We start from the raw sequence: 15,691 nt of genomic DNA on the forward strand, positions 1-15,691 counted from the left end.
TAAGACCAATTCAAAAGTATTTTAGAATACTTTTATTTATTTTATTTAGCATTTAAAATTGTTTTTTATTTTAATATTAGTTTTAAAAAAATACTTTCTATATTTTTTTTGATAGATTAATAGCAGCCTATTGGGGCTGCACCCATTGTATTAATTATCAAAAAGGATTACATTTCTGCCTTTCAGTCCATGACTTACTGCTCTATCATATGCCATATCTGGCTGACTATAAATAATGACACCTAAAACCTATTAGCAGACACCCATATCAACAAAATGGTGACCTGCAAACTTCAGTTATCTCTAAAACATAAACCCCCTATACATTTAAAATTGGGGCAACAATAGCTTTATGTAACTGATATCCTAAACATCTATACGTCTCTTTTTGTGGTACCCAGATTGTCGAGCCTTTTGATTTTCTTGGGGCAATCTGGTCCAAAGCGCTATGATCATCCACTGTCTCCTCTTTATCATCCGGCTTTGAGTTGTCATCCTCCATCATGTGTGCCACTCCTCTGCCAAATTGAACTAATTTTTCTTCTTTGATATACACTTGCATCCATCCAACCCCTCCTCTGGAACCAACCCCAACATCCTTTTTAGAAAGAGAGTGCTCTTCCTCATCATTACTCGATGTTTTCGAAGGCAGGAGGGGAACGAAGCAAATATGAGCGGAAATTTATCGACCTTATGGATGCACACTCGAATTATATAGAAATCTCTTGGTAATATGTCCTAGACTCCTCCACTACATTCTCCAACACATCCTCCCACTTTCCCAGAAGCCACTTCCAAATTAATTTCTTGCACAATGCCCCTGCCATTTCCTTTGACTCCCCCACATTCAGTAGTGAGGCAAAAACATGGAGGAAATATTGGTATTAACTCTATACCAATGATCTACTCTCAAGAACGCCTCTGCCAAAACTCCTTTGACAGTGTAAAGAATGAGCCCGTGGTTAGTCTTAAAGACACACCTCAGTCTCTTCTTTGACACTTCTCCTAAAATTGCCATCTGCCTATGTTGGCAAGTAAGCCTAACTAGTGTTTCCATCTCTCCTTCTATTTCCTTTTTTTAGATGCATTTGTGTTGTCCACCAAGGCCTTAAAATAGACTCAATTCATTATTTCCCACACTTTGCTCTTGAAACTCATAAAGCCTCCTATGCTTTGTCATTAAAAGCTTGTATTGTGCTGCGTTGGCTCACCTCCAAATGATGCCAATTTGTGCTTTTTGGCCTCACCAAACGGGAATATAACCAACCTTATTCCCTCCCATAATTATCTTTTCTGCGCAAGCTTCCAACACCCCTTTCACTTGAACATCTGCCACCTCATTCGCCTCCCTATACACATGCGATATTCTAAAATCATCGAATTTTCAAATTAACTCCCAAATTGGAGTTAGCCATTTTCTGAGCTTCCAATTCTGCTATATAGCATTAACTGTTAGGAGCGAGTCTCCCTCCAAATGTAAGTAATTCGCCTTTTCATTTAGGCCACATTGCAAACCTAGAGGGCCGCCTAAAATTCTTCTTCGTTGTTTGTTCCGACTCTTAAATATTTCGCTTTTTTCCTCAGAATGGCAACCCAATGATCCCTTAATACACAACCCCCTGCACACTCTTTCAGATTGCCTTGCAAGGCTCCATCGAAGTTGATCTTTATCCACCCTTCATTCAGTGCTCTCCATTTCACACCAAGCCTGGAATTAACAAGAAGATCAACCTGCTTAGCCCCATGAATAGGAGGAAAATACTTTTTATATTTATTGAGCATTGAAAAATACTTTTTATTTTAGTATTAGTTTAAAAAATAACTTTTTTATTTTATTTTAGTACTAGTATTTAGAAAAAACCTTTTATTTTAATTATAATATTACTATTAAGTTGCTCTTAAAACTAGAAATTACTAGGCCCAACTTAAATAATATTATTAATTATTTTAATCCGAAAAAGGGGACATGAAATACATGTACACTACTTTTTGTAAATTGTTGTTCAATCAAATCAATAGAAAATAACTTTATTCTCTTTTTGGTTTTGTGGCCAATTCATAGAGATTAGGTCCTAGGTTTATTTTGTTCATCACAAAACTTAAAATGGTATTATTCCATGATGTCCTAGGATTGGTCCATTTCTATGTTTGAGAACGCTTGGATTTGAGTTTTTGGCTTATCAGGAGAATGGTGGAGATTATTTTGAGCACACCATTGTTTCCAAAACAATTGAATTAGCTAGGTTGAGTTGTTATTTCCTCCAATTTGGACAACCGGAAGCTTGTAGATGGTGAACAAGGGTTTGGAAGATGATGATCTATTGGGATTGACAATAAACTTGCCTATGTTGGGCTCTATCTTTGAAAGAACTTCCAAAATTCTCAATTACTGGTAATGTCACAAATTTTGAGGCAAATATTGGTGGACAATATGTAATGCCCCACCAAGGAACCCTACAGGCCAAGAGCTAAATACACAGAATGCATGGAAATATTTTTTTTTGAAGTAATTAAATGTCATCATGCATAACATATGTGAGTATCACACCCAAACCTCAGGATTAGATCAAACTACTGATAACCGACAATGCACATGTGGAAGACCAAACACCCAAAACATCAAGCGAAGAAGGGGAAAAGTCTCCCAAACATTAGGACGAGGTCCACGAGGTGGATAGGGTCACACAAGACCATCCCCAAAGTTGCAAGGTTCAAATTGACAAACATGACTAACTACTAGGTCCTAGGCATAATGAATGAGCTCCAACGAAACCCTAGTCATAGACAGACGCTCTCAACATCAACTGAATCCACTCAAAACATTCTCAAACCACCTCTAAGGGTTCCCTAAGTTGCTACCTTTACATCAAATCCGAAACTGGGGCAAAAAGACACCCGAAACTCTTAGAAACCTCTTTGGATCAAATGATAGAAGACGGGCTTCCGAACCTGACTCAAGACATCCATCTAGACACATGCATGCCAGGTGGACACTAGCGTGATGCGCTAGTGATCTCCACCCATGCTAGTGTCCTTGGGATGTGCTAGTGTCGTCGAGATTGGTGAACTCACGCCGTTGTCCTTGAGACATGCGTTTGTTCGAATGAGTGAGCTTCTCTATTGGACAATTTGATGTCCCAGACACCCCGAACCCTTTGGTGAAGTCAAAATACCCACATGTCCCTCGAATCAAGAGAATTCAGCAAAATGGTGAGAAAATGAGTCAAGAACGGTGCCATCGAGTCACCAGGTGGCACCTACTATACTAGCCAGGAATTAGGTGAACTCAAAATATACTCATTACGCCCATAACTTCTGAAAACCGACTTCACAACACTCAGAGATGTCCAAACCACCAAGAAACAAGGTTGAGACACCTTGGGACACCCCACGGTTAGTTCCGATTGAGCTCATAATGGCTCTGAAATGCTCCAAACCACACTAAACCGGTCAAGGGCTCATGACCACAATAAGTAAATCTCATCTATGCTCATTTTAAAGAATCAATGGTAGTGTTCCTATGGTAACCATTGTCATACATCAAGAATTGAGGAACATACAAATTCATACTCATGGCTGGTTCCAAATTTGGACCAAGTAAAGATACCAAATACAATACAATATGTTACAATTACATCCATCTCCTCTTGGAGAGTCCAATACATATATAATCTATGTTTATGAAGCTTACATCTATATACATTTGCTTTACATCATACATGAATGAAGGGGTAAGAAGATAAGTGTTGAGGATAACGGTGAAGCTCCTCAATGCCGGTCCTAAACCAAGTCCATCGGTCCCCAACAATAGTTTGCAATGCCACCTGACCATGTGGTAATCTTAGGGCCACCCTACCATGCTTGTGGAGATAGTCACATGGACCAAATAGTCATACAAAGCATGTAAGCAGAGTAATAGGTTCACACAAGAGCAAACATGGAGCATACACTCAACATGATCATATCAACCAAATAAGAATTATAATGCCACATCAAGATAAAAGAAGGTAGAGCCATAATCTCAAAGAAATCAATCACATGTGCAAAATAAGGATACACTCAACAAGAAGGAACACCTCAAATCATCAAGTATGAACCAATATCATCACCCAATCACCAAAGAGATAGTAAGACCAAATGACCAACATATAAGGTAATCACATGAATCCAAAAAGAAGCACTATCAACATGGAAGGCGTATCATCTTTTGGGTGCCACTCATATCTAGAGGGCTAGGTACATAGAGAGAAAGAGAGGGGAGTGCCATCGTGTCGCTTGAAGGGATGGCTCATGCGGAATCGAACATTCTCTCATACGGACGAGAATGATGATCATGCGTGTCCTAATGCTACATGAACAAACATGTCTCTTCGGACAAGTCCCAACACTCCATGTGCGGGCATGCCTTCCCAAGACACCCTTGGCCTCATGATTGCGCTCAAGGCATGCTTGGGGCATCCATTATCTTATTAGTGTTTAATTCCCAACCCAAAATTTTAATTAATGTTTCCACTTGATTATGAAAATGCCCAATGAGTTACTTTGGTTGCCCCTTTGTGCTCTGGATCCATTGGACACCACTCTCATCATTGACCCTATTATCTACATGTTGATGTGTTTTTATGCACTATGCAACACATAATAAAATACAAGTAATCTATCCTCTCTTGAACAAAATCCTTCCAAGTGCTAAACTGCTTGATCAAATGGGATGACTCCATGGTTCCAATTGTCAAGTCTTGACGTGCTCTTGGGTAGACTCAGTGTGTATAATGCAAAGAAACGGGACTCGGACTCGGCTCGGACTCGGCAAGGCCAAATCGGACTCGGACTCGGCAAGGCCAAATCGGACTCGGACTCGGGACTCGGCGTCAGACTTGGCTCCAGACTCGGCTGGACTCGAGAAAGTGAAAAACTCAAAAAATTTAGAGATTTTTTAAGATTTAAAACTTGTTTCATGCACCCTTTATTGAATAAGACACAATAACATCATCAAACTTGGCTCATTTCATTACATAATACATACACAAGTATACATCTATGATCTATCACATAAGCATAAACGCAAATTGTAGCTGAAGGAAATAACAAACATAGATATATAAATATTGTCAAATGTATACAATATTACAAAACTCATGGAATAAAAAATCCATGTCATCATATGATCATCATCAAATGTTCCATACAAATAACAAAGGTAAATACATCTACCAGCCTATGGCGCAGAGGAGTCTGCACCCTCCGGCCCCGACGTCGGCTCCGATGAAGGCCCTGGCCCCCTACGAAGGCGTCTAAGGTAGGTCATAGATGATTGGGCAGCCATAGCCGCTCCTCGTGACACCACGCCATGCTCACCAACATCAGGAACATCTGTGTCACTGTCACCATCTGTGTCACTATCACCATCTGCCTCTGAATCTCCTCTCTCTGCTCGTGCTCTCTGCTCCTCCTCTGCCATGGCTACAGCCTCAGCCTCTATATCTACCTGGTCGATCCAATCAGTGTCATCATCACTAAAGACAGCCACAGGATCTGTCTCAATGGCCCACTCTGCCTCAGGATCAACCTCATCTAGAATGATAGGAGAGATGTCAGCTAATGCATTCTTTCTCATTCTCAGGCGGAGGTTGTAGTGAACAAAGATAAGATCATTCATCTTCTCCACGGATAATCTATTGCACCTCTTGGAGTGTATGTGCTCAAACATACTCCAATTGCGCTCACAACCAGATGCACTGCATGGTTGGCTCAAGATGCGAATGGCCAACTTCTGAAGATTTGGTGTCGTTGGGCCAAAAAAGCTCCACCAATTATCTGAGTTTGAAATGAGAAAAATAAATAAAATCAGTCTCTCATAAACTCATTTAACAATATACAATAAAACTAAAATTAAGCCTTACAATTTATTTTTACCTGGCATCATAGTTGTCCTACTTTCTTTGGCGATAGGACGAGAAAAGGTCTCCCCTTGTGCATTTGAGAACAACTGTAGCTCTCGCATAAGATCTGTCTGAGTACAACCAACAGGTGCCATCTTCTCCATGACTGAGTATAGCCCATCAAGGACCTCCGCATCAGCCCTGAAAGTAGGGCTAAAATGGAATGCCGGATTCAAATAATAGGCTGCTGCATGGATGGGCCTATGAAGCTGATGATGCCATCTCTTATCAATGATCTGCCAAATGGGACCATACTTGCTCTCATCCCCTGCATAGATAGATTTGATGCCCTCTTTCGCCCTATCCATGCCCTCATATATGTAGCCCATTGCAGGCTTTTCTCCATCCGCAACTCGCAACAAAACCACCAAGGGCTTAACAAACTGTAAAATTGAAAATATTGTGTAATTTAAAACATGAGAAAATAAGAGAATATGATGAATAAGTTATAAAACAAAAAGTTAAATAAAAATTGTAGAATTTATAAAAAAATTACCTTCACTATCTCATCACAAGGGCTCCAAAAGCCTCGCTCATCAAAAATGCAGTCTGCCATATCTTTCCCTGCTGGGGTGGCAGCATAGGATGAGGAAGACCACTCCTCACCAACAATCATACGTCTCAAGGCCATCTTACAACGAAGCATGGACTGCAATGTGATGAAGTTTGTGGCAAATCTTGTGATTCCTGGACGAGCTAACTCCTTATGCTCTGTGTATTGTCTCATAAGAGCCAACACCCATGAATGATTATATACAAATTTGCACACATTTCTTGCCTTTTCTACACATGTCTTGACCCATGGAAGTTTTCCAATATCCTCTAACATGAGGTCAATGCAATGGGCGGCACATGGAGTCCAAACTATAGATGGGCGCCTCTCCATCAATAGTCTGCCTGCAACAACATAATTTGTTGCATTGTAATTAATGAGGTTACAAAATAGAAATTAATTTGCAAACAAAATTAGTTTGTAATCAAAAGTTTACCTGCAGCAACATAATTTGGTGCATTGTCAGTCACCACCTGTACCACGTTCTCTTCACCCACCTCATTAATCACCTCCTCTATCTGCTCACATAGGTAGGTGGCATTCTTGCAATGGGCAGAGGCATCAATAGACTTGATGAAAACGGTGCCCCCTGAAATAAAAAAATAAAGCAAGATCAATGATCATTCAATAAATCATTAAATGAAAAATAAAAAATTAATGCCTAAATGAAACTAAAATTAATCAATCACCTGCGGAAGAAACAAGAAAATTAAGGAGAGTTCTATTTCTCCTGTCTGTCCAACCATCAGTCATGATGGTGCAACCTTTAGTGCTCCATATTTGGCGTTGATCACCCAATTCTTTCTTCACATCATTCACCAATTCAGTCAAAATGGGTCCCCTCAAATCAAACTCAGAAGGGGCTTTGAACCCCGCCCCACAAATGGTAAGGGCATCAACCATTTCTTGCCAATAAGGTGACCTGTCACAAATAATTTTAATGAGATAAGTATGTACTATGTATAATGAACTATATACAACAAAAATTAATACGAACAATCAAATTATAAAAATTAAAACAATCAAACATAAAACATTTACCTGGCTATGAAGAATGGAATACTGCCATAGATCCAAAATCTGCCAACTGCCATTTTAGCAGCATCATGGACCTCCTTGTTCCAACCCATGCTCTCAAGTGACTGTTGGGACCCAGGAGTAGTGCGAGGTGCAAAAAAGGTATCCAACCTAGATTTACGAATCCTAGGTCCAATGCTAACACTCCCACTACCACTGCCAGTGCTAGGAACATGAGAAGGGGCAGAGGCACTGGCACTGGCACTTATAGAAGCAGAACCGGAAGCATGAGTAGTAGCAAAATGAGTGGGACGATATGAAGGTAAGGAAGAAGGCCCTCCAACACAACCTAATTGTGTCCCTGTTCCTAAAGGTGCATGTCTCCCAATGACTGTGAGATCCTCTTTTTCTTTCCTTTTCCTTTCAATTTCTTCAACCATTACATAGCAATCACGTACGGCCTCAGTGACTGCTTTTGTGCATGGGTCGGCATCATGCCCACGCACACCAGCAATATGGTATTTCAATCTATATATGCCTCCATGGAATATTGTTTTGCAAAATATACACTTTGTTTGCCCTTTTCTTTGCCCTGGAAAATCCTCATGATATTTCCAAGCAGGGTCCTTTCTAATGGGAGGTCTAGAAGAGGACATTGTATGATTGTTTTGTGAAACTTGAGGCAAATAAGAATGTGAAGGTTGCTGCAATAAAACATTACAAATGCAAAAATAAATTAAGACATTCATTCTGTGTTGTGCATTCATAATTTCATTCTCATTGAACATTTTTTTCAAAAAAGCTAAAGTAGGGTTTGCAATTTTTTTTTTAAAAAATTGTAGGGTTTGTCCAACCCTACTTTAAAAAAAATAAAATTACAAACCCTGGGCCTACATAGTAACATAGAAAAGATTTTGGAATAAAATGTAAAACTTTCAAAAAAAAAAGAATAGAAAAATGAATTTTTGCATATAAGAAACAAAAAAATCTCAAAAAAACAATGTTACCTCTTAGAACTCTTGAAGAAAATTGAAGAAATTGAAGAAATCTTCCTTGCTGGTTTTTCTTCAATGCACCCTTGTTATTCTTTTTATCTCACTTTACTCCTCCTATTTTTGCAAATGAATGAAATGAAAGTCACTTTTAGGTATAAAACAAAAATAACACAAAAAAAACAAGTCAAAAAAACCATTTAAAATTGTTTTTTTTTTAACTTTTCATTGACTTCGCCGCCGGCTGAGTCCCAGGCACGGGACTCGCCGAGTTTGGCGAGTTTGGGCCAAACTCGCCAAACTCGGCGAGTCTGGCGAGTCTGGACTCGGCAGAGTCCGAGTCCGAGTCCCCAGGACTCGGCGAGGGTGACTCGCACTCGGACCAAACTCGCCAAACTCGGCGAGTCTGGCGAGTCTGGACTCGGCAGAGTCTGAGTCCGAGTCCCCAGGACTCGGCGAGGGTGACTCGCACTCGGACTCGTCGAGTCCAGGCGATATTCGTTTCTCTGGTATAATGTGATTTTGTTGGAATCACAAGGGGGACTTACGTTGATACTTAAATGTCTGAATGTTGCTGGAACAGGGAAATTCACTTAACTTAAAACAAAAGGAAAAAGAGATAGGGTTTAGGGAGCTAGTCTAATCTTAGGAATGTAAGAGACTATGAATGATTTAGTGAAACTCTACTAGACTTTGCTTTGCCATGCAAAGCAACAAATCCACAAAGTTAGTGTGATCTTCTAAGGTAAGCATATGATATTTAAATCACCACCAACAAAATAGATACCATCAAGAGGATGCATATCAATGAAGTAGCAATAGAAGTTAAGCTTGGCTAAGGAGTTTAGTTGACTACACAAGATGCTTCACAATCAGCGAAATAGTAATAATATTAACATGCGAATTTCATCATTAATCACCCACAATAGCTTCCATCCATCTAATCAACATTATTTAACATGCAGATACAACAAGAAACCATGCAATATGTAGAAGAAACAACACGTTCCACCATAAATTCAATGAAAAAGATGTTAATTTACAAGCTTGGCAAAATTTTTGCCTTCTCCTCCTACTCTACTCCTAATTGCTAACTACTTGCTACTTGCTATTGAACTATTCACTATTAACCTTTACAAATGAGGAAGTGAAGCCTTATATAGTGCTCTCAATACAATTGAACGGCCAGGATCAAATCCACATCAATGGCCAAGATTGAAAGATAAAAACCCTAATCAGGGTTTGTTACACCCATTACATAGCATTTAATGTTTGACCAATGATAAAATTACAATAAATAGGACATGTGCCCTTCTTTAAATTTCGACCAATAGATGATGAGGGTAGGTACATAGAACTTTGTGCTCACATGTGGTAGTTATCCTCCTCATTGAATGAGTCAGGTGCATTGAATTTGGACCTGACTTGGAATGAAGTGATTGGTGGATGAAGATGATTAGGCACCGCCTCAGCTAGCTGCTTGTAACTCATCACAAATGTAGGTGATTGAGGCATATCTCTTGATACTCAACATTTCTGCTTGACCGATGGTGATGATGGAGGGAATGAGATGATGGTGGGAGATATTCCCAAATTGCATTTTCTTCTAACTTTGATCAACTCTTCTAGAACTATCTCCTGCCTTGATGTCTTGGACTTTTCCTTGCATTGCTTTCTTGCTGTACTGGCAATAATTCTTGGATTTCTGGAGGAAATTCAAGATAGTCATATCTTCCTTCCTTTTGTGCCTTGAATATGCTGATATCCTTCTCTTTACGATGATGAGTCTTTATCTCTCCCTTGCAACGTTGATGAATGCTGGAGTGTTCATCATGTGGAGCAATCTGCTTCCTTGCCTTACTGAATTTCTCCTAAGCTCATCATCCTTGTAGTCATGATGCCTTTCTCTGCATGGTTCAATCTTCCTTGCGTTGATGCACTGAAAGCCTTGAATGTTATCCTCCTTTCACTGCTTTCAACCTTAAACATGTTGCTCTGATCTTCTTCCAGTTAGACCTACTTCTCCAAATGATTTACTTGTGCCTGAACTATGTTAGGCACATTTTCCATGTTGCTGTTGCAGCATTCATTATCATCTTTAAACCTCTTTCAGACCTACAAAACAAACAGGTATTTCATCAAACATATGTGAAAATAAAAATCTTTCTCTCATACCTCTAATTCCTATTTGAAGTGATGCATATTTGAATCCTCCTTGAGGTCTGATAATTTTACTATGCCTAAGTTTGATCTCAGCCTTTTGCAGATCTGCCCACTTGATGCTTTGCTTACGATTGGAATGATGCTCAAATGAGGAATTTATATCTATCTTATAGGCTTCCTCACCCATTCAGAGGTCTGATTAGTGCTTCTACTAAGTTGAAATCAGACTTGCTGCACCTCATAAATTACTTAGGCCGGGGATTATGAGTGGTCAGGCATGTGCCAGACTTTTGGATTAATGAGGAATATTGACAAGAAGAATGTGCCATGGATTTGAGGCCATGAGGGATGTTGTGGATTTTGGGTGGTCAGGTATATGCTGCAGATATGAAGGGGTCAGGTACATGCTGTGGGGAGGGATGCATGAGGGATGGAAGTGGTGAAGCATGTTCCTTAGGATGGATCGGAGATTTTGGAGGATGAGGGATGTGCCGTGGGAAGAAGGTGGTGAGGGATGTAACTTAGGAAGGTGTTGGGGTTTGGAGGTGGATAAGGAAGCTTGACAAGGATATGCCGTGGGATGAAGGGCATGAGGGATATTGTCAAGGATATGTCGTGGAATGGAAGGCATGGGGAACATGTGAAGGTGATGAGGGATGTGCATCTTTCATTGTCATTTTACCTTCCTCTTTTGATGACTTCTTCATACTTAGTCAACTTCAAATAATTCTCATCCTTGTTTTGCCAAAGCAATCAAGTCCAAACTTTCAACAATTTGAAGTCACCTAACTAGGTCAGGGTTTTTGGATGATGAGGAAGGTTCCTTTCCTTGGAAGGTCGGGCTTTTGAAGGCATGAGGAATGTCCTCAAGCATGTCATGGATTTGGAGTAGCTAGGCATATGTTGGGGATTTTAGGCAGTGAGGCATGTTCCAAAGGGGTGATCGGGGTTTTTATGGTGTGAGGAAGGTGCCAGGTATTTAGCATGTCAAGGAAGGTACTCACTTAGAGCTCTCCAAATCATGTCTGCTTTTAAGCAGGTAGCTGATCCATGCATTTCACCTCCAATGTGATGTGCTCTTCACTTCCTTGGACACAAAGTTATTGGCTTGGTTAGCTGATTTCGCCCCTTTGGTGAAGATATTATAAGAAACTAATACTCCTAGTTTCATTCTTTCACACATTCCTCACCTATTACTTACCACCCTTTGTTGAAATACAGATCTGTTTGAGGATTATTCCTGAGCCTCCATCATGGAATTCACGCCTTGACATGACGTAGAAATTGCATTGTATCCCCCCTCAAGCAAGAGTTTAAAAGCTCTAAAACTACTACTAGGCTAGAGTCTAGACAACTAGATTAAGACAAATACCCTAGAAAGCAAAAAGTGGGGGTCCCCATTTGCGATGGGGCGATGTGTGAAAACGTCACTACAGTACCCAATTTAAATTCAAATATCAATTAAATCCCCAAAATGTCCCCCAAGCTAAAATCATGCAATCCACATTATATTGGTTACATATAAGCTATATTACACAATTAAATATCAAAATGCTACTATGGTATTTAAATATTATTAATATAAGCATTATAATAGTGACAATTTACCATAGATTGACTATGCACAAACAGTCTTTATAGGTCTTACACAAATATGCATTAGGGTAACCAGACATTACCAAGATGGTAATCAAAGGTTTAAACACATGCAATTATGAAAATTGTCCAAATTAGGAATGATGGCTAAGGCTTGGTGACATAAATGGCTAGTGTGCTATCTCCTATACCCACCATTGGGGATATGGGCACGCTCAAACCTACGGAGCCAAGTGGAGTGGATGCCTTGTACTTCTAGTCACTAAAACATTTACACGGCAAGTGTACCTGCTCATGCATACATATATATTGCCGTGTACCTGCTCATGCATATATATAATCAAAGTAACTAAAATCATAGGAAGGGGATTTTAACATCTCATGCATTCTCAATTATTCGAATGATGCGATATCATCCCTTTTACATCTAATCATTAATTAAGGCACATTAATAGTAATCTCATATAATTAACTGCATTAAATAACAACATCAATAATATTTCATTGCAATGATAAGCATATATATATTCCCCGAACGGGTCAACATCATAATATCATAACGACTTTTTTCTTCACAGGGGACCTCTGTTCCTCCTTTTCCCCTCCTTGCTTATTCTATAGAGGTGAATAGCATCCTGGTGGGGGGAAGGAGTGTCTAGTCAATCTTTTCAAGATGGATTTTTTTAAGGGGGTCTATTGCCCTATTTTTGGAGGTTGGAAACTATTCTGCTTTCTTAACCATAATGACTATTCCTGATCACTCTAATCCTATGGAGGTGGATTATCTGGTTGTGTCAGTTCGTTTGGTTCTTATTTACTACGGGCCTCTGTTTTTTGTGAAGGCTTCAGGAGCCTTTTTTAATCTCAGATCTTCTGTGTGTGGGTGTGGTTGTTTTTTGCCCCCGGACCTTATGGTGTTGAATGGTGCTTGGAAGGCTCAGTTGGTGATCTGTATCTCTTTAGATCCTATGGAGGTGGGTCCTTTTCCTATAGAGGTGGAAAAGTGCTCTGACGGAGGGGAGATTATTTTCAGCTGGTTTTTCTCTGTTGGCTTTAACTTGTGGGCCTTTCCCAAAACTTAGCTTGCTGCTGGTTCTGGGAGCTTGCTCAAAACCCATTGTGCTTTGCAGGGGCCTTGATATACCCTTTGGTTGTGGGAGCCATGCAAAAGCCAATCTCTTGAAGGTTAGGGGAGCCTTTCAAAACCCCATGTCTCGATTCAGTTTTTAATGCTTCTTTTATGTAATCACTTATGGCTGGATGCTAATAGTTTTCGAGGGCCCAGCACAAACTGTAGCTGTTTTTGGTTAAGGGACGGGCTAGCCTTTTGCTGCCTGATTTTTCTGAATATGGGTAGGGGATCCCGGAAAATCTTTGATGTTTGGATGTGGGAGTCTATCGACTTCATCTAATGCTTGGTTGTGCTGCCAACTGGTTTGGTGCTGGTTTTTTTTTTTTTTTTAATTTTGTTTTTGGCTGTGCTAGCTTTTGGCTGGTTCTAGCCAAATCTGTTGTTTTAGTCTGCTGATCTTATTTGCCTATCTTTATGGCAGAAGTTTCTTTGTAGGTTCCAGATCTTGGCAAAATTTGAGGGTTTTGGGTCCCTTTAAAACTTGATGTACGGGGTTTCTGGTCCCCTCAAAACTTGTTTTCCCTTAATCAAAAACAAAATCATTATAAGTTATAACAATCCATTGAATCTAACATGAATACTATCAATTGTATCAATGAGCATTTAATCTCTATAACGAAATACAATAACATAAATGTAACTTATTACTTTTAAATCAACCTATCAAGTTAACCTGTTTCATTTTAATCATTAATCAAAAGCATCCATATCAACATCTCTCTATGGCAGTTCCGAATCATTACATCAGTCTATCACAATCATCAAAGGCATAGTAGGTCAAACACACATCTCAATGCAACAACATAATCATGATTATCATGAAGCAACCCAACACATCATTGGTCCAACATGATCACATAACATATATCAAAACCAAGCATAAGATAAGCACTTGAGTCACATATTGCAACAATGAAATATCTAAAACAAGATCAAAGCACCACAAGAATGATCCACATCCAAACTATAGATGGCACAACCACAGGCACAAGCCAAGTCCACATCAAGAAACATGAAATACAAAAGAGCAAATGAGAGGGGCATCCACAATGTCCTAGGTTTGGTCCAATTCTATGTTTGAGAACACCTAGATTTTGGTTTTTGGCTTATCTAGTGAATGGTGGAGATTATTTTGAGCACACCATTGTTTTCAAAATAATTGAATTAGCTAAGTTGAGTTGTTATTTCCTCCAATTTGGACAACTGGAAGCTTGTTGATGGTGAACAAGGGTTTGCATTGATTTGTGTAGCGATCTTTTGTAGGAAGCCTCTTTGTGAAAAATGGACTATGCTATTGTGTTTGGAAGATGATAATCTATTGAGATTGATAATAAACTTGCCTAGGTTGGGCTCTATCTTTGAAAGCACTCCCAATTCTCAATTACTAGTAATGTCATGAATTTTGAGGCAAATACTGGTAACTAGCTTGGCATGGTTCTCATATTCTCATAAAAGTATGTTGGAATCTTTGTAGCTTGGTACAATGAATGGTGAAGCCAAATTAGAGTCTTTCATTCTCTACAAATTCCTCTTTCTTACCACATCCCAATAATGAACATCTTGATGCCTTGCAATTGTGATTGACTCAATTAGACATTGGTCTGCACTAGGCCTCATAAAATTGTCTTCAAGTGTAGAACTCAACTTCATGAATTGCCCCATGAATTGCAAACATTGCAACTTCATAACTTTGTTATAATTGACAACATACTCTATACGATTCTTGATGAGCTTATCTTTAAACCAAATGCATGGGATGAGGAGCTCATTAGTTAGGATGTTTGATCTCACCAAAACCCTTATCTTTTTTGTACCTCAAAATATAACCCGGATTCCATATGCATGAACATCTTTGGGTTTGAGTAAGAGAAGCTATATGCACTATATTGCAAGTTGTATCTTTCACCTTTTCACATTTTTAGAGTGCTTCCCATGATGACAAAAATCTTGTGATGACAATGTATGGAGCAATGAATCTAAAATATAAATTTTTTTCATACCTTTGGGCTGTAATCAAAGTTCTCACCTTCTTTTGCCAAAATAAAAATTGTTGAGATATCGTCAACACCACCATTCTTGTGATTTGAGATTTCCGAGTTAGGATCAATTGAAACCTTCACCTCAATTGCTTGCTCATTGACATGGTTATCTTGAAAATCAACCACACATGGCTCTAACTCACTCTTTAGAAGATTGATGAGTAGTTCAAGGGTTCACATATTCGTTTCCATCTTTGGCTATTTGCATTCAACAAGTGACGCCTTTTCTTTTTTGACTTCATCAGTATTTTGTTGAC

At 39.3% G+C, this 15,691-nt stretch overlaps 3 protein-coding genes across 4 annotated transcripts in view; 1 reads left to right on the forward strand and 2 right to left on the reverse strand.

Moving 5' to 3' along the window:
• The window catches only part of LOC131076582 (uncharacterized), a 136,323-nt gene that overhangs the window by 3,841 nt on the left and 116,791 nt on the right, over positions 1-15,691 (forward strand). The window lies entirely within an intron of this gene.
• Positions 5,182-6,202, reverse strand: LOC131066920 (uncharacterized). The gene is made up of 2 exons (XM_058001818.2): positions 5,917-6,202; positions 5,182-5,817 (listed from the first exon to the last, which is right to left on the reverse strand). The coding sequence occupies exons 1-2, from the start codon at positions 6,044-6,046 to the stop codon at positions 5,219-5,221; spliced, it is 729 nt and encodes a 242-aa protein (XP_057857801.2). The 5' UTR covers positions 6,047-6,202; the 3' UTR covers positions 5,182-5,218.
• LOC131066921 (uncharacterized) lies at positions 6,276-7,532 on the reverse strand. The gene is made up of 4 exons (XM_059213273.1): positions 7,185-7,532; positions 6,932-7,084; positions 6,439-6,835; positions 6,276-6,325 (listed from the first exon to the last, which is right to left on the reverse strand). Exons 1-3 carry the CDS (start codon positions 7,396-7,398, stop codon positions 6,828-6,830), a joined length of 375 nt encoding a protein of 124 aa, XP_059069256.1. The 5' UTR covers positions 7,399-7,532; the 3' UTR covers positions 6,276-6,325; positions 6,439-6,827.

Source organism: Cryptomeria japonica, chromosome 10 (genome assembly GCF_030272615.1).
Source record: "Cryptomeria japonica chromosome 10, Sugi_1.0, whole genome shotgun sequence".
NCBI lineage: Eukaryota > Viridiplantae > Streptophyta > Pinopsida > Cupressales > Cupressaceae > Cryptomeria > Cryptomeria japonica.